The sequence below is a fragment of the Acanthopagrus latus genome, chromosome 18 (assembly GCF_904848185.1).
Source record: "Acanthopagrus latus isolate v.2019 chromosome 18, fAcaLat1.1, whole genome shotgun sequence".
NCBI classification, from domain to species: domain Eukaryota; kingdom Metazoa; phylum Chordata; class Actinopteri; order Spariformes; family Sparidae; genus Acanthopagrus; species Acanthopagrus latus.
In genome coordinates, this window is record NC_051056.1 from 23,790,487 (window position 1) to 23,810,168 (window position 19,682).

The 19,682-nt window shown below is 40.3% G+C and overlaps 2 protein-coding genes across 3 annotated transcripts; both read right to left on the reverse strand.

Annotated features, from left to right (window-relative positions):
• Positions 1–44: 44 nt before the first annotated feature.
• Positions 45–12,422, reverse strand: atl3 (atlastin 3). The gene is made up of 14 exons (XM_037077145.1): positions 12,265–12,422; positions 9,916–10,138; positions 9,046–9,180; positions 8,677–8,781; positions 8,541–8,591; positions 8,253–8,309; positions 8,065–8,157; positions 7,820–7,958; positions 7,584–7,711; positions 7,446–7,502; positions 6,343–6,414; positions 6,050–6,241; positions 5,607–5,846; positions 45–2,932 (listed from the first exon to the last, which is right to left on the reverse strand). Exons 2-14 carry the CDS (start codon positions 10,117–10,119, stop codon positions 2,870–2,872), a joined length of 1,536 nt encoding a protein of 511 aa, XP_036933040.1. The 5' UTR covers positions 10,120–10,138; positions 12,265–12,422; the 3' UTR covers positions 45–2,869.
• An 844-nt stretch (positions 12,423–13,266) lies between these two features.
• Positions 13,267–19,170, reverse strand: si:ch211-145o7.3 (forkhead box protein N2). 2 transcript variants are annotated; one of them, XM_037076850.1, is made up of 6 exons: positions 19,002–19,170; positions 16,904–17,534; positions 16,570–16,691; positions 15,853–15,909; positions 15,409–15,464; positions 13,267–14,946 (listed from the first exon to the last, which is right to left on the reverse strand). In XM_037076850.1, the coding sequence occupies exons 2-6, from the start codon at positions 17,486–17,488 to the stop codon at positions 14,600–14,602; spliced, it is 1,167 nt and encodes a 388-aa protein (XP_036932745.1). In that variant the 5' UTR covers positions 17,489–17,534; positions 19,002–19,170; the 3' UTR covers positions 13,267–14,599. The 2 variants fall into 2 exon arrangements, with proteins under 2 accessions (XP_036932745.1, XP_036932746.1); XM_037076851.1 differs by lacking the exon at positions 15,853–15,909 and having other exon boundaries at positions 19,002–19,169.
• Between the last annotated feature and the right edge of the window lie 512 nt (positions 19,171–19,682).

Consider the following 19,682-nt stretch of genomic DNA (forward strand, 5'->3'; position numbering starts at 1 on the left):
TTGTGATAAAGTACAGTTGATAGAAAAGACCAGAAAGGTGCATCAACAGTTTCAAGCTCTGTTTATTCTTTACAAAACAGCATTTCTCGAGCCAAGACCACCATAGCCCTGCAGGAGATGATTACATCAGCTGTTACTACAATATTGCATGCATGTATTCACTTTTGGAATGAGCTGTGTGCAAAAAGCACCAAAGAGGAGGGGAAGTGCAAAAGAGCTTTTCAAACATCTCAGAGTTTCCTCCTCTTTCCTCCTCCTCGTGGAAAGAGACAGACATGGAATGTGCAAAAAGATGGTCAAACATCATGGATCGAGTCTCTCATGCTCCATACTTCCACATTTCTTTTTTTTGGCCCTGTGATCTGATGACTTACACCTACAGTTTGGTGGAATCACTGTGGAATTAAAGCACTGTCGATCAGCTTTTAGTGTCTCCAATCTACATTCATTTACCTGGTTTATTGGTGGTGCACATTGCAAAAATCAACACAGTCTACTGGATCCTACATGTCCTCTCAGGTCACACAGTCTTGTGACATTGAGTCCTATTTTACGACACTATATGCTTTCCACCGCTCCTTCCTCTCCAATCCCAATGTTTCCCAAAAGAATCTGCGTTTGATCATATTCAGAGATGTAGGGCATGGTTGCAAATAATCAGTCCTTTAATCCAATGCCTGGTTCATTCTGCGCTGGCCTGAGAAGCCCTGTGTGGCCCAACAGAGGGGAACTAAAACCTAATAAATCCACTGAGCAGTACACCTTTTTTTATTCCTCTATGACTTAATTTTCAAAGACACAGCTGTTTGGTTAAATGACTGAAAGTAAATGAAGATGTAAGTACCAAGTCAGCCAGAACTCTTTCCTTTAATGTAATCTGGCTTCAATGTGCAGGATGTTATGCAACTGTTACATGAAGTCATTTTAAGCAAAGCTCTGATCCAAACATGCAATAGTTTCAAGCCGGACTGATAGCCATGTATAGGGATTATTTTACCAAAAAGTACAAAGTTTCAAAAATAATGTTACACGGATTAAGATTTCTTATGCGAATGCTTAACTGTGAAATAGTTAAAATATTGCGTTTGGCTGCAGCCGCGTCACCATGTTAACTCTATAAACTGCATCACAGTGAAGTGTCACGGTGTTTTCACCCAGTGGAGCTGATAACACAGGCTACAAGTGGTCCCTAAAGGTATTACATCATTTCTGAGGTGCAAACATAATAACATGACTGCATATTAAAGGGTAACTCCACAAATTTTACACATTCAAGTGTGTTTACAGTCTTGTGAAGTACTACTGCATGTGTGAAGAAAGTAGTACAAAGCTCCAGAAATATTACTGCATGTAATATGATTAACTGTGTCCAGTGATGTTGTTGCATTGTGGGTAATGTAGGTACCATGTTTTTAAAAGAAAGGCGAATGAGTGGAATAAAAAAGGTGATATTTCTGGTTTATGTTGTCTTGATTTCCATCAACTGTCCACAACGAGTCCAACAGTAACACTTAAATGTAAGACCAGTGGAGTGCTTTTCAAAACCTGATGTCTACATTACCCACAATGCAACTCAGCCACTGAGTGACCTTAATCAAGGTAATCTATCAGTTTCCATGCAGCTTCCTCCGGAGCAACTACAGACTTTCTACTACTTTCTTCACATTTGCAGTCGTACTCTGGAAGACCTGTAAACTCACTTTTTTTTTTTTTGTCGAGTTTTCGACAGCCATCGCATTTGATCAGAATCTCTTCAAGTGCTGCAATCGTTGAAAACACAATTAATAAGCAGTACAAACCTGCGTGCTTTTCTAGTCTTTTTAAACATCTTGCTTGTTATTGTTTTCACGTATATTTAACAGTTTTTGTCTGAATAAAGTAATTATAGACACCAATTTGTACATTTTTGAAGGAGTAAAGTTCTTCAGCATATATTACTGAGGTTTGAAATGATAATAGTACAAAGGTCAAAGTATATTTCAAATATTTAAAGCTAACTCTTTGGCTGACTATTGGCTTGTTTGGTTATATTGGATATTTAACACCTTTGAGTATTCATTTTATCTTTGGAGTTGGAAAGTTTTGCACAACATGAGTTCCTATATATATATTTTCATTGGAAGAGTCTTGTGTGCAGTATCAAAATCTACAAAGTGTAACACATTTCCATCAAGGAAGAAACTGCAAAGCACTTGAAACAAAATTACATTCTCGTTAAGCGCGGCTACGTAAAACTACTGTGCTGTGTAGAAAGTGCGTATCCTGTTTAGTGACAGCTCACCAGTCTAGAAAAGCTACTTTATATCAAATATCAAGCAAGTAGACAAACAGAATGGAATGTTTTTAAGGCCACAAAGTAAAAAAAAAATATAGCCACAAAGATGTATACATGTATGAGCTTTAAAGCCAGCTTTTTCAAAAAGGTAATTATTTAAAGATATACTGCAGAAGCTGTTTCAAAAGCACCCTGACTACCCCTGTCCGAACAACGTACAGCAGAGTGAGACGCTCTCAGCTGTACTAGAACATTTAAGTGTTTTAGAAGTTTTAAAGTAAACATCGATTTGTCTATTCAGACCAATTGTAAACTTGTAAAATGAAGGCAGTGTCAATTTAAGACACAATGTATCCGTAAGAGGGAGTGGGATGGTTTCACTCCAGTCACCTTTATATGAGCCTGGACTTTAGCAGGCAGAATAACGTGCATAATAAAGATGCTGGTGTGTTGGCATCGTATTTTGACTTTTTGCCAGTGTGTTTAGCTGCATGTTTATTCCAGTGGGTGGCATGATAAGGCTTTAGTGCTGAATGTGTGCTTGTGTTGTGTGCTGGTTGCACTGCATCGAGATTATGAGGGTCCAGAGGTCCTCTAACTGGATTTCTTCTGGTCAACAGCGCTCGCACCTCTCGTCTTATTCAACGCCACGGTGGCCTGAAAACAGAGGGAAAAAAAAGAGAGGACACTTCACTTAACTGCGTACTGTATCATCATGTGTTTCTTGCAACATCTGCTGACTTCCGTTTTCGTTTTTAAAAGGAGGTAAATTCACTGACAACATGTGGGCTCCTCGTCATATTTTTAAACCATCCAGGAAGTGCTGTGTTCGATACACTGAAACCACTTCTGGTTTTGTGTAAGTAAGCAGCAGCTTGAACTTCACAGTGAACTCCAAATACCCTCTGTGGGCTGTTGGTAGGGATGTTGTACTCTCGCTTTGTGTTGAGTTGACGTGGGATCCTGCTAATCTCCAACTTGAAAATGAAGCTCTACATATTCCATAAAAAATGATTAAAGAATGTAAATACTAACTATGAGGTGAAAGCAGTTGTAATAGTTCCAAGTCACAGCGAAACAAGTGACAAGTCAGAACGTCGTCAGCTTCTGAAACGTGACGCATTTCCTGGTTTGGTTACTGGAAGGATCTAAATCAAATCTTTAACATGTGATTGGGTCGCTCTAAGTGGCCGTGGCTCTGCGACTGAAGAATGACTTTTATGGAGCTGTTGAAAGATATGACGCTGTGGAGGACTGTTGGCCACGACACACACCTCCCTTCACCTGTGGAGTCAGACCAGGAGGGGGAGGGGAAATGTTAACTGACCAAATAAGTCCTGTTTCCACAGGTTAAATCCACCTGTAATCCATAACAGGCCTCCAATTTAACAGTTCTGCTTTCTACACAAAAGTCACTTGCAATTTCACGTTATGTCACCCTGAGTTACATTTGATTGGATAAAGTCATGTAACAACTCCTGAGTTCAAAATGAGCCATCAAAATGTTTCACAGGAAGAGGAACGAGAGACATTTTGCTTGAAAAATACAAATATTTATCATGTAACAAGAGATAAATGAATTAAGGTAATAGTCTGGAGGATTTTAATTTAAATAAATGTCTGCCAAATCATTATTTATTGCCGCATGAAGCAACACAATGATGAATGCACCTATGGCCCACTGAAGTAAGCCCTTGCATTTGCTGTATTACACACTGCCTGCACAGTAGTAATGTGTTTTAAATCACCCAGCAGTGGTTGGTCCACCAGAAAAGGTACATGGAGCCAACACAGCTGATGTATGTGAAGTGGTGCACTATTTCACATTTACTACGGCTGGACGTAGAAGTGGTCGCCAAACAGAACGATATTGCACGTATAACATTGGGAAGTGAAATCCAAAAACACACAAAACAAACACTCTATTGTTCATTTCCAGTACATGCCGCGACGGGCCAGGTAGTGAGAAAGCAAGCAGGGTTTGACCTTCTGTGTCTAGCAGAAGAGTGCAGGTTCTTCCAGGAGAGACTGTCTGAAAGCCACGTATCATCAGCCACTGAAGCCAAAACAATTAGTATACATTCATGTATTGCTGATGATGATACTGACATATTTCACCTGCTCCTCTACTTTAACTTGTCAAAATGTGAGGCCTCCATCACTAACAGTGCAACTCGCATGCTGAGAGTTCGTTCAGAAATATGATAGATGACAGATAGGTATGTTATGCTACTAGAGGTTGGCGTAGCCCCAAGCAGAAAAAAGCCAACAGGGGAGGTTTGGTAAAGCCACTTCCTTTTTAACCCACACCCTCAGATGTTTTATTTATACTCAAACTTGCAGTCTTCAGCCACAGTTTCTGCCAACTCAAGTGACACAGCTTCAAAGTTTTTTTTCACATGTACAGAGCGCTCACCAAGACCTGCAAACACTGTTTCTAGTGAGTACAACTGGTGGACCGACAATGAGATAACGTCCACATGACTTGTAATACATTTTAATAATTATGCAGTTTCTCAAACTTGCACTGTATTTGGCAAAAGCACTTTTCAAGTTTTGCACCGTCATCCTGGTGTGAGTTACAGAGAAACCTTAAACTTGTTACTTGATTCTTTCTTTCTGGAAGATTATAAAAACAGGATTAAGGACTTCAGAGCACTGAATACACATGACCTGTTGCTGAAAACTGCTAAATTCACTGTCCTGTAACTGAATTATTTGCCGACTGTTTTAAGCCATTTACTTGTTTTATGCTGAGGATGAGCGAACTGCTGCCGGCACACGTTTGTACCTGAAACCCAGAAGAGACTGGACCTGGAGAAACACCTCAGTGCCATTCAACTGAGAGGACTGTAAGATCTTTAAACACCACTAAAGTGGCTTAATTGTGGACACAGCAGCTGGCTAGCCACATGTTTTACATTTGATTACGAAAAGCCACATGACCATCAGCTTCTCTCTGATGACAACAAACTATTTGCTACCCTGAAAATGGTCAGAAATGACCATATCAAGGAAGGTGCACTAATTATTATTATTTTTTTTTATAGAGGCAAATAAACCTTTCATAGAAAGTGATGGTTTAAATTCAAATTGTTATTGAGCTCTTAACCAGTTTTTGAACATCACACAGTGCATGACTTTTATGGAATGTGTTCATGTTCTTTATGGCAGCGTGAGTCAAAAGCTCCATTACTAATGTCTCCGAGATGCCATTTTGTCCTTACACACATCAATTGCTCCCTCTAGTGGCTCTTAAGTGTGCATGCACTGGACAAAAGGTATGGTGGTCTAACTGAAACCATGATAGTAATAAACACATTATTCTCACCTGCTCCAGGACGACTCCTGCAGCCTGGTCGATGGTTACTCCCACAGTCCGGTACCGACCAGAGTAGCGGATGAAGGCCCACGTCAGCATGGACATCATGACCACACCCATAGTACAGTCACACACCACGGCGAAGGTTGACAGGCCGATGAAGAGCAACACACCTGACAGCACGTAGAGGAAGCACACGAGGACAAACAGCACTGCAGGTGTCCGGAAGGCGCTGAAGAGATTTTTGGACTTTAACAGCAAAGAAGAAAAACAGATAGTTTAGAACAAACACAGCATTAATAATATATCACAACCAAAAGAATTTAAAGTCCAAAAACAACTTTGTTTTGTGTAATACATGAATATACATATAAAATATATATACAATATAATATAATTTCTTTAAAAATCAGCATAAAGGTTAAAAATTGTTTATGGAATAGTCTCCTAACCTCATTGTGTTTGGCAAATGACTGCCACATATCCTCCAGCTCCTTCTCCAGCTGATCTTGGTAACGGTCACAGAACTCTTGTCCGCCCATCTTCTTGGTCGAGGAGAAGGCGTGAAGAGCCTCTCGGACGTTGAAGTGATGCTTTTCCTCCAGAGACTCAGGAGCCACATAGGGCAGGTCTCCACCACACACCTGAAAAAAAGAATGAACAGAGAAAAGAGAGATAGGAAAGATAATTATCTATCCTTTCTCTGTTTATAATGTTTAGATTTTTCCCATGTAGGTGAGCTCACCTTCTCCATGTTCTTATAATACTGATCTTTGGCTGCTGCCACAGCTGCCAGGTTGTTGGCCTCTGCTGTAGCCTGGTGAGACAAACAGACACATGTAACCAAGTCAAAGTTGTCCCCTTGTTAACAGGAAAATTAGTGGTTTGCTTGAATTTTTGTTCAAAGGTTCTATAGATGAGAATTTAAACATTTATATGGCAGCAACCAGGCGGCAGACTGAATATAGTCTGATGTGGTTTATGGTCTGCTGCTTCCTACTGTTCAATCCTGCACATTCATGTTGATGAACATGACACACTACAGACGAAAAAAAAAAAAGAATGGGCAAACTCATGTCCTGGCAACGGAAAATGAGTCAATTGCTCATCCCTTTTTTGTGGGTTTAGCAAGTTTAAATATAACACATATATATTTTTATTCTAGTTTTGGTGTAGAAGTGGTACCAGAACATGAGTCCCTCTCAGTGGAACTGTCAGCGCTTCCCACGTTTATAAAGAGACTAGCAGAGTTAACACACAGCATTGTAAAATGGCGTGCAGTTTGAACAGTGAAACCGAAGGCATTCACATTTCTGTTGAAACCATTCAAGTTTAGCCATTTAAAGCACATTTTATTTGATGCCTTAGGTAGCTAGCAAGCTAATAAATACATTTCGTGAACTTCTGTCGTTCAGCAGATTAAAGAAAGAGCTCCTTATCGAGTTGAATACATTACGAATGTGCAGCATGGAAAAAAATACAACACACACACACACATTCAGGACCAGAATATTTTCCCACATGTGGTGAATGAAGGGTTTATTTTGTCCAAACCAGAGTTGGTGATTGGTGGAACAGTGGAAAGACTAACCATGACAGTTTTGATGAGTTTTACTTTGTTTCTGTCAATATCGAATGAGGTGTTTTAATGTCACCTGCAAGATAAAATTGCTGTTTTTCTCAGTGGAGTCTGGTGGCTCTGAGGAGAACAATACAACAGCTGTTTCTAGCTCGGGGTGAGGTGCAGCAGACACCACCCTTTGTTTCTGGTCGGAGATGCTGTAGCTCTAGAGCGACATCTAGTGGCAGTGAATGTTGCATTTATTGAACATTAAAGCACATACATACCATGAGCATCGTCTTTGGTTGTGGCAAGTCTTCACCTTGGTAAATCTTGATGTAAGCCTGGTGAGGCAATAATTACAATATTAGGAACAAGAAACTGGTTCAGTTTTAATAAGAAAACTCATTGGGAGACGATATTACCTTGAAAAACTCAAGCAGGCCCCGGCAAGTGACTTTGTTTCCATTTATTTCTTTCTCGGCCAGACGATCCGGGTGCAGCAGTTTAGGTATCAGGCTCTCCAGCTGCTCTCTGAACTCTGGGGCCACATCTGACAAAACAAATACATCAACACTCACGGCAGCGCTTAAAACACTAGTTGTTATGCTCATTAGCAACCTTATACCAAGTACAACAGCATGGAAAACAGAGATCGTACCTTTTAGTTGTCCATCAAAAGAAGGGTGGGTGGCAACCTTCAACCCAGGGTGAGGCAACAGGAAGCAGGAAATTTTGGTGAAGCATGAATGAATGTGATCCCTCACTGTTTGCAGCTCCTCGTGCTGGGACTCGTTAACCTTTAAGAATAAAGACAGCTGTCAGGTATAATCCGAAACTCAGGATTTAAGAATCAACTAAGCGTATTATTTATATTCTGCCAAATCAGTCAGACGGCAGCGGTACCTGTAAGCGTTTATCCAGGAACTCATTGCCTCCTTTAAATCCGTACTGGTATTCATAGGGAAAGCTCCAGTCCCTGACCAGGAACATCAGAGACTGTGGGAGGACAAGAAACAGTTTCATCAAACAGAGAACCAAAACATCAGACACGTGTCTAACTTCAGCAACACTGCATCGATTGTTTCTCTCACCTGAAATGGCTTCTGAAAGATCTCATCCATGGCGAGACGACCGTACTCTGTGAACAGCTGTGAGGGGGAGGCAGCCATGACGCTAAATTAATACTGAGGTGCCAAAATCTGCAGAGCAACTGATCTAGCAGTGCAAGTCCTTAAATAACCATTCAGCCCAAATCATACAGTCCTACTGCCTGTTCTTCTTTCAAACATACGTCACTAACAAAATCAAAGCAGGTGTTTTGCATCAAAATGTCTGCTGACATCATCAGATTGACTTTGTCACACCCAAATAAAACAGACCTGTAGCTGCTGCAGATCGTCCTCTTGTATGTTCTGAGACAGATTGTAGATCTACAAAAGAGGACAATGTGAGCACACCTTGTGATGAATATGAAGACAAACTTTTCAATCAGTGGCATCAGAAGAGATCAGTCACCTGTATTGAGCTGGTCATGGTGCTGAGGGCAAAGATGGTGGCACAGTCCTTAACAGTGGACTGATAATCAAAGGCTCCCTGAGTGTCCATCAACACTACTGCCACCTACAGGAGCACAGAGACATTATACAGTACAGGACATAAACACTGATGCACTGCCAAGAGAAAGAATACTTCAGTTTTAAAACCTTTCAATGGAGTATCACTGTCTACATGCAAGGCTACAACAAACAGTTGTTTTCATTATACTCATAACAACAGAACGAGGGATGAGGAGGAAGAAGAGGCCAAAATTCAGATAATGACCACTGACAATTTTTATAGAAATTATTTAGTTCTAATTGCTTGACAAACATGTAGTGCACATACCTCTGTTCCGTCGCTCTTTTGGACGGGGAAAACTTCGCTCCACAGCTGGATGCCTGTCGTCTCTGGTTCTGAACCCCCTCTCCAAGAAAATCCAGTCAGCGGCTCTTCATCCTGGCCCAGCCAGTTTATATCACCCTGCAGAGATACAAATTAGGGGCACCATGGTATGTCTCTGTGAAACTCTGTATCAAAACCTTCTAGCTTATTCAAAAACTGCAACGTGCCTCGTCATGTACGTCTAATTATACTGAAGAATTGAGCTGCAGCAGCCATTTTATCCTGATACATTCGTAGAAACTCCAGCTGTTCTACATAATTTACAGCACAAAAAGCACTCAGAGGAATGTCACCCTCAATCATGTCATAATTATCTTCACAGTTAGCTTTTCTTTTGACTGCACTGGGTACATGACAGGAGAGAAAATGGTAGCAAACATCTGGCCTGACGGCGGCACTACAGTAAAGGTAACAGAGTGACCCAAAATCTCAGCAAATGCAATGCCAAGCTTTATGTTTGATTACAACCGATTCACGAGGACTCCACTCCTTAAATGACTACATTCTCAATGATTTGCTTTAAGGGAACCTGTCAGTTGACGTGTTACAGCAGGGAGGGGAAATAATGTGGAATGCCTGCATGCAGGTTTGATTCCCACTGAGACCAATTTCCTCACACCTTTGGCAGTGGAGGAGGAATGAGTCAGTAGTGTGACGTCCTTGCTGTTACACACCCATCAGTTAACATGACAGTACTTCAGCACCAAATATGTCCCCCTCAGGTATGGGAACTTGGTGTGCGAGTGCTGTTGACAGATATGAGGAGTATGGTGTAATCTCTGACACTGATAATCATGTTACAGTGTGAATCACCTTTCTGTACATGTAGCGGAGCATGAAATCCAGCAGGAAGCTCTTGCCCTTCCTGAAGGCTCCGGCCACTGACAGCACGACCACATGTTTGTCTCGGACCTCAGGAGCCAACAGAATCCGACCCAACGCCTCCGTGTCCAAAGCAAAGGAGTGATCCTCCTTACACACTGTGACGATCTGAACTGGGCCTGGCTCACTCCCCATTCTTAAGAGCTACTGGTCCCTGTGAGGAGCACAGACAAAAACACAAGGTAGATATTAGTTTGTTAGTTGTTATTATTGATTTATCTGTTCACTTGTGTACAAAGTGACCTCTGAAACATGTTTAATTACAAATCCATGAAGCCCAGAAAAGTAAAATCTTTAACGTTTTATCTTGATAAATTACTTTAAACTATCAATCGATTACAAATATAGTTGCTGATTACTTTTTACTCAGTTGACTAAAATAATATAAGTCTGCAACAGAAATGCATTTGATTTAAATTCTGATAGAGTGGGTGTTTATGACAACACCTTAACTACTTTCAAAGTTCATGGAGACAAGAAAAAGTGTAAAGAGAATGAAATTCCAGAAACACTTGTGGCTATCATCCTCATGTCAAAGTAGCACATTTTTAGAAATGTATTTATTTTATGGGCAACTGGACACAAAAAACACTCATAATCAGAAAAATACTCAGCTCTGCTAATCATTCTACCCTGTGATCATTGCGATTTGGGAGAGAAACCAAGGACTTAAATGTTTCCTTGAGATAGGAATAATGATTATTCCAGGTATTAGTCAGGTATTAGTCAGACCCTTTGGTGTTGCCTGGTTGGGAAACAGACTTAATTCTTGTGATAAATTTTCTATTTTGATTTAGCATAAGAAAAACATCACGCCGTTCAAGGTGTCCATCATCAGGAATGAACAGCCTGCGAACAACATTCCTCTGAATAGAGCACCTATGTTCAGTTAAATGCTTCACGCTCTCATACGGAGCACACTTTTATAGGCAATAAAATCCTTACCGTTAATGGTCTTTCCATTGACTGGGTGGCTATAAAAAAATCTGATAATCACTTAGTAGTTTTATAAATTAATATTTAAAACACACAATCATCAAACATTTGTTTCACAAATGTGAAGAGGTGCTTGTACTTTTTCTGTAGTTTAGGTTAGTCTAAACACTTCTGCTTTGATGATAACTTCTTCTGTTGTGTGTGTGTGTGTGTGTGTGTTGACTGGCCACAAGCATTGCCAAGATTTTGTTTAGGCTTGTGTTCCTCGTAATGGACAATTCACAACGAAATTATTAATGAATGTTCTAATGGATGACAATTATTCTCAACACTGTGGCACATAAAATGTTTCCTTCCTCCTCCGCTAATGATCAGATTAAAAAAAAAAAAAAAAACATAATGGAAAAAATAATCAGTACATTAATCAATAACAAACATTATCTGTAGAACTCCAGTGCAAATTTCTTAGAGATCACTAGGCTGAGCCATGCAACTGACCACAGACACGAAGCTGCTGACTAATAATCTTCTATGCACTGATCCTTCCACACAATATTTAGCTCTGTGTAAGGACGACTGTGGGATGCTCTTTTGGGAGTCATGCTGCTTTGCCTCTAGCTAGTAGATTTTGCATGCCCTGTTCATTTCAGCTGCTTCAGTAGACTTTATTGTTGTCGCTACTTTGAGGAGGGTGGCCTGTCCCATGGTGAGTCAGACAGGCATGTGTTCTCATGACAGCTCGTCTGTGTGACTACAATCACCAAAGCTCGCTCTCCCCTTTTCATAAAAAAAAAAAAAAAAGCTGAGCAGCACCTCAGGAAGGTGTGGCAGTCAGGAGCAGCATGCCAGGCATTTCTGGACGGTGAATGTGCTTGAACGAGTCAAATAAACACAAATAAAGACATCTCCAGCCATCAGACAAAAACCATATTTTGTAATGTACGCGGGTTTCGCATGACCGCGTGAGATGAACTAAACTGTACCCCACAGCACGGATGTTAGCAGCTGCCACTTAACGCTGACAGCGATGTTGGCTACGTTGGCACTACTTGCACTGGCAACGTCACAGCTAAGCTAAACGGATAGCAACGTCAACCTCAAATGTTTTCAAGACGCCCAGCAGCAAACTACTTCCCATTACTGCTAACAGGCTACCATCTCACTCGGTAACGGTTGTTGTTAATAGCTTGTATATCTCCATGTATTCAAACAAAAACAGCCAAATGCTAACTGTTAGCTGTAACGGAAAAACAAGAGTTAAGAAATAACGTTGCATCAATCTTTTAACAGTTTGCAAATAACGTTCCTCCTCGTTTTAGCTTCGGTTCCAAGGCGCAATGTTACCTTTGATGTCTTCAAACGGCTTCAACACAATCGCTGGAGAGTGGAGAAATGTGGCTATTTACACTGGCACGAAAACAACTATGAGAACTTTTTTCCACCACCACCACCTCACAAACTTCCGGGTTGTCCTCTGCGTGCGCACCGGCTTATGGGTAATGTAGTTTGAGTGATATTTCCTGCATGTACTTGTCCCTGACTACGAACTACGTTACCCGACGTCCAACCCTTCGCTCACAGCTCCGGGGAATGTAGTTTTTATTCATAAAGTTACGAATACGGAACTTCAGGATGAGTTATGTAAAGCAGGTTAGGTGTTTTGCGTGTAAACAAATCAAGAATAAAGAACTTTCATGGATACAAAAAAAAAAAGAAACGAAAATGTTGCCTAGCAACAGGTTATTGCATGGGTAGCAGCATGTGCGTATGGAGCAGATTGTTATTGGTTCAGTCGCCCCCTAAAGGTATATTATGAACCACAACAATCCTCAACAGATGATGAGAATACTCACAAATACGAAGAATATCCGAATAATACATAATAATACAAATATGCGACTGGGATTTTGGGCTATATAAATAAAACTGATTTAATTTGATAGAGTAAAAGTAATGATATCATGTAAAAACCACATAAGTCTTACGTGATATTAAAACTACTAGAGTATAAAAAGTACAGGTAAAAGTAAATGATACATATATTTTTTACACGTATGTAGATACTGTATATGATTTGAACTATCACCCGCCTCCAATATTCTATATTTTTCTTATGGCCAGAATGTGTTTTGTATTGTTCCTTTTTTTATCTGATTGCAGGTAATATATATATATATATTGTAATATGAAAAGTATATATTTGTAATATGAAAAGTAATTGGTGACTAAAGTTAACAAATATTGTATTTATTACTTGGTTACCTGCTTTCACTGTTTTAATGGCAACAAACTAACGCTACCAAAACTGACATACTGTCTGAACATAAAATCAGCCAAGGTCACCAGAACTGCATGACAGATTTTATTTGTTAGATTACAAAATCTAAAGATTTCAAAAATACATATAATTTACAAACAGAAATCTCAGAGTACCCTGAAATGTAAAGTGGTTTAAATGGCAGTGAGTTCATCTTTACATTTCAACTACGTATCAAAACCTTTCCTGATTCAAACAGCGTATAGCTTAGCTTACAAGAGCATAACTGGGTTTTCAGACTCACAGAAATTCAAAGACATCCAGGGATTCAGTAACATGACAGCATGTACATTAAATCAACTCTGAAGAATAAGTGTAAAAAAAGAAAATAATTGGACATAAAATTGGACGTACTTATATTTTTGTAATTGAGAAGTGCTTTCTCACTTTATGAGCTCAATCTACAATTACAACTACATAATAAATTAAATATTCTTTATTAAGTGTTATACTCGGCTACTTTTGAAAATACAGCAGTAACAGTGTTAGGGGCCAAAACATTTGACTTACGTTTGTTTTAAATGCTGCTTTTTCCTCATTGAGTAAGTACTAGGAAAACCTTATAAAAGAAAAGTTGGTCACCACTTGTAAGAATTGACTGGTAACACATCTTATATTGAAACGGTAATAGTGCAGATATTGAGCAGTGTATTGAGCTATTTTTGTAAAAATAAAAAAATACAGAACAGTGACTGTCCAAGTTACTTGTAACTTCTATCCACAAGTTAATACAATGTTTTTCCTTTTTTTTTTGACTCCCTATACTTGAAGAGCACCTGATTTTTTACAACATCAGTTGATCTGTACTCCTGATCCAGTGCAGCACTGGCCTTAATTTTTCTTCGTTATATGCAGGTTTCAACGCTATAAAACTTACTTTAATGTGGGAAATCTTAATCAAGAAACATACTTTCTAGCTGAGTTGGAAGCACTCCCTCCACCCCTGAGAATGAACTTACTGTGTTAGAAAATCACAGTGGAAAACCTTAAAATGTAGTTTTGTAACCTCTTGTAATACTTTAAAGTATCATTTTGTCCTTATTTTTTATCATCACAGACACTCTCAAATTTGTGTCCAGGTTGTCATTGATTGATGCTAAATTCGGCCTCTGCATTGAAAATGCCTATGTGAAGCAATATGATCCATAACCTTGTTAGTCCATCAAAAGAGTTGATTATATATATTTTTATCTAAAAACAAAACAGGAAGGAGCCATAGGGCAGTGTCAACATCTCAGGAAGAAGTAATCGATCTTAAAAATACTCCCTCCATTATCAATTTAAACTTTCAACATTAATCCTCATAATGTTGATTTGTTGATGTTGGATTGAAGCATTGCATCTGTTAAACGTGATATAACATTAATATCCACCGCCTGCGAGGTCCAGCAGAGACCCAGCAGCCTCCTGGGCCTCGGCATCGAGCTGAAGGATCTCCACAGTCTCCAGGTCCAGCTCGGTGTCACCTGGCAGCACCAGGTACTGGTGAGACTGGTAATAGTGTAACTCGATGTACCCGCTGTCTGACAGGGGATCCTTCTCCATCTCCTCACAGACCTCCTCCTGCTGGTAATCAATCGACTCCATGGTGACCAGCTCCTCGTGATCTGGGGTCAAAGGGCACGGTGGGTTTTCGGAGAAATTTAGGTTGCCATGGGTCAAGGTTTGTGGTGAGGACGTAGAGAGGAGGAGGGTGTGAGAAAGAGGATCTGCAGGAGGAAGAAACAATAAACGCAGGAAATGAAAAATCAGACGGTTGGAGCGGAAAGTGAGACATTAATATTAATGACTTGTTTTCATACAGGCCAGCCGAACAGCCACTTGTCAGATTGTTCAGTGAAATTGTTGGCCCATATAGCACATAGGCTTGGGAAAAAAAAAACAAAAACGAGGGCACATAAAGGGGACGAAGCTAGGCAATTGCTGGGCTACCAAGGTAATAGAAGGCTGTTGCCATGACAACAGGACACAAACACAAGAACAATGCTGCATGCTGAGAAAGCTGCAGAGCAGTATAAAAGCTGCAGGTAATAAAAGTGTCACAGAGAGCTGTTACTCCATTGATAAGATATTGTAGACTGAAATAACCTCATGAAAGGTCAAATATGTGCGTTCTCATGCTAATTAACCGACATGAGCCTGCTGTGAGTCTCCTCATCATCATCACTAACCTGAGATTTCAAAAGAGTCGCACACTTCAGGCACAACGAATTCAGCTTCTTCCAACCTGCAGACAACACAGGAAAAATAGACAATTACATGCATACAGTGTCTGTGGTTTGTTAAAAATATACCTCAGGAAGAGAGCAGCATTGAAATGTTAAATTATTCAGAAGCACCTGGCCCACTGCAGACAAATGAGGTTTTACTGCTCCGGTTAGGAGGCAACCCAGAACAAAATAGTTGCTGTTTCAACAGCAAAATAAACCCACACAACACATGAATACCCACAAATTCTTATAATATTTTGTCACCCTGCAACTAATGATTATTTTTCTTCCCTTTTTAATCCCATTTATCAAAGAGGTTTTCCCGGTAAAAATAAGGTTGAATAACAGCACAAAGAAAATGCGTCTGCTATTGCTCAACCAAAACAGGAAGAGGCATTATTTTACCCGATCGCTGTCCCGAGGTTATGTTGGAACAACTGGAATAACTGTGGAAACACTTCACTGCAAAAGAAAAAGAATCCTAGTGAGGGAGACTGATAGAGAAAGAGTGAACAGATGGGTATTCACTCGATGTAGAGCACCTGTGTTGAGTCAAAGTCTGTTCCCTTGCTGATATGTGTTTTCCCCTCTTACCATGAGCACTTGAGAAAGTTTGGATCCGGCATTCGCTCTGCTAGATTAATCAGTGACAACACCTGCCCAGTTATTATTATAACCGGGTGTCTACCTTTTGACGCGTGAAGTCAGTCACAGTGGGGGTGGCTGACGGGCCTACATCATTCCCGAATGTCTTTGACATCAATGACATTTGGGAATGTTTTGCTCTACAGCAGACAGCAAACTTAAACATTAACATACTAACATACAAGGAGATGATGGGGGAAAGAAATTCCCCAGACCACCTTAATCCACCTATGCAATCCAAAGGACTGGCAATAACTCAAAGCATCTGTATTTAATAACCTGGAAATAAGACTCAACAATCAATTATTTTTCTCCAGGATGTTACACTTTGATGCTTATAGCATGTTTATAATTGTCAGTTAGACTCTGAAATATCTAGAGTTAAAGATGAAAATTAAAAGAAATAAAAATTCTGATTTAAAGTAGATATTTGTTGTGGCCCTGTTGCACACACATGAACTGTGTGATTGTACTCACAGTGCCGGCGTGTTGATCAGGTTGCTGTTGGTGCTGTGATAACTGTGGGTCTTCTTCAGCACCTCAAGGAGCGCCGGACGATATTCTGGACACACACACCACAGCGATCCCTTCCCTACGGACTGAAACAAATACACAAAGCCACTTAAAGCATTCAGACTTAACCAACTCTGACACATTAGACAACGCAACAAGTATACCACATGCTGAGCACAGTATGGAGTCTGTGTGCCACTCAAGGATATTTCCGTGTGTCCAATGAATTATCACAGTTTCTTTACTCACTACATGACCCGGTTGCTGTTAATGTGGTAGACGTGAGTCATGCCCCCACCTGGCTCTTGTCCCTCTGAAGGCGGCGGAAGCTCTTGCTCAGAGACAGGTTGTGTCTAACAGAGTTCCTCCAGCCTCCAATGGCTGTCCTGTAGTAAGGGAAATTGTTCACAATCCATTCGTAGATATCTTTCACCGGAAGCCTCTTGTCAGGTGAATCTTCTATTGCCATGAAAATCAGGGTACTGAAGGAGTACGGTGGTTTGGACGAGGCAGGAGGAAGAGGATGGGTAGGTTGCTGAGGCAGCTGTGTCATTTTGGGAAGAGGCTGCAGTGGCAGCAGGTTGCCCCTCTGATGCAGCCAGTTGAGGCAGGTCAGGTCATCCTGGTCAGATATGTTCGCCGGGCTGAGGTGTTGTATGTTTTGTCCCTCGAGACACTGAGAGGCTGTGCAGTGTGAGAGAGGGGAGGAAGAGTGAACAGACTCTGCTGTGGCTGGAGAGAGTGAATCAGGGGAAGGGGGGAATGAAGTTGGGGAAAGTGGGAGTGTGCTGGTCTGCTGTGGCGAGGAGGAAAAAGGCAGGGACCCTCCAAAAGGGGAAGGACATGGTGACGAGGGTGGCAGTGTGTGAGAGCTACTCTCCATCTCTCTCCCAGGAAAAGACTTCCAGGATCATTCAGTTGTGTGACCACTGAAAGATATGACAGAAATCAATCAAAGTTATTGCTGTAAGGACTGATAAATGTGAGTCGGGTTTAAAAGTCAGTTTCATTTCAAATATTGTATCTGATCTGTCATCGTTTTAGTCTGCTGCAGCCAGAGACTTAAACGACCTGAAAAAACCCTAAAACTGGATTAACTTTATTTCTAAAGCAGCTTTCAAGAACTATAGCATGGACATACATACATAGACATTCATGATACATGCAGGCGTAACAACACATTTCTGTCTGTCTGCTCTTTACTGTTGTCTCACACATACTACTTCACTTTTTCTGCTGCTGTTTTTTGTGGATGAGTAAGGCTGCCCCCAACTCCCCTTCCCTCAGGAGACTTTGCCTTTTGCCATTGTAGAATAAACATGTGTTTCCTATTGAACAGCCTGTACTATATATGTATATACAAATATATGCAAACTTATATAAATATTGAATATTTATATAGCCCCAAATCAAATCTGCTAACTCAAAGGGGTTTCAATCTGTAAAGCAAAAAACAACCTGAGGAAATTAACATTCATTCAGGATGGACAGAAATACAAAATGCCTTCTTTAGAAAATTCTTTAGCAGATCGAAAACTCAGTGGAGATATTATTTCTTTTATTTTGAAGGAATAGCAAACAAAACTTTAACAACCAAGCCTTCCTTTCAAAATAAAGTCAATGATTCCAATTTGCAGGTTAACTACCAGAGTATCAAAACAATGAGTGACAAAAGGCCACACTATAAGTATTTTTTTTTTAACCTATGTTATTTTGCAGGAATAGTGAATCAAACGTTTAAACTAGCCCTCTTTTCAAAATAAAATCAATAACTCGAACATTAACAGCATCAATAGTGGTATAAGGCCACTCCGTTAGTATTTCGTAACTGTTTCTAATCCTTACTGTAAAAGGGCAGTAAATAAAATGTAAATACCACCTTTCAAAAACACGAGAAGGAGGATAGTTACTCCAGATTCGTTAAAACTACAAAAGACTAAACATAAAGACTAAAAGAGCTGGTAAAAATTGCTAGAGACAAGAAAAACCTTCTGGTTGATTCAGTTAAATGTTAGCTACCCGTTCATCCACTACACGTTCAAAGTCCAGTATGTGTACATTTACAGAACCATGTTTTAGCTAATGAACACAAAGCGTGTCGGGCAGACAGGTGCACGTCTCACACAAAGTCATTGTATTGGATGAAGGCTGGCACCGAATCGATTAAATGCAATAAAACAACCTAATGACACACTTATGGTGTGTAGAATCTGATTTATAATGCTCTGACACTTTGTATGTGATGCCACATGGCTCTACAACACAGTCCAGCGGGCAAATGGCGGAACAATATAAAGTTTCATTTTAGTGAAGAAAGCCGCCTTTTCTCCTCACAGGTAACACAGTCGCTGCTGTTAGCTCGTCTTTTCACAGCGAAGTATGAACTGTTCACTCACCAGATTACCAAAGCGATGATTCTGGCCCGATTCAGAGCTCCTCAGGCGTCCAGAACACGTCGCCGAAAAGTTTAAGGTGAAATTCTGGTGCTCAGAAGTAGAATCGGGTCGGACACCTCTCTCTCCGTGTTCTGTTGCCGTCTGAGGTCTCCATGGAAACCAAAAGGACGCTCTGTAGCGTGCACGCTCGCGGGCGCGCTCCCGAGCCCAGTGCACAGTCTCATACCAGCCAGCAGAGAGACAGAGCTCCAACACAGAGGGGCAGTACAGTGAAAATAACAATACTCAGGAGTTAAATACCTCATTAAGTATAAGGTGACCAAGTAGTAATAGTAGTAAAGATGTGAGGAGTAACACCAGTTTTAAACATTCATGGATGTACATGCATTGATGGAATGTAACTGAGTAGATTTACTCAAGTACTAAACTTGAAGGATTTCCATGTTGTTGCACTTGAGGATTTCCAATCTCTGTTCTCTACATATGCTACAGTTTGGAGGCAAATACACTACTCAGAATTTGTTATTGTTGCATACATGCATGTGTATTCATATGCAATAAAAGTCAAATTAAATGTGTTGCATTATTTTTGAAGACCAAATTATTCACAAAATACAAAATAAAAATTCAGACATGTCACAGGATAAACAATGAAGTGACAGACTAATATATCCCCAACTT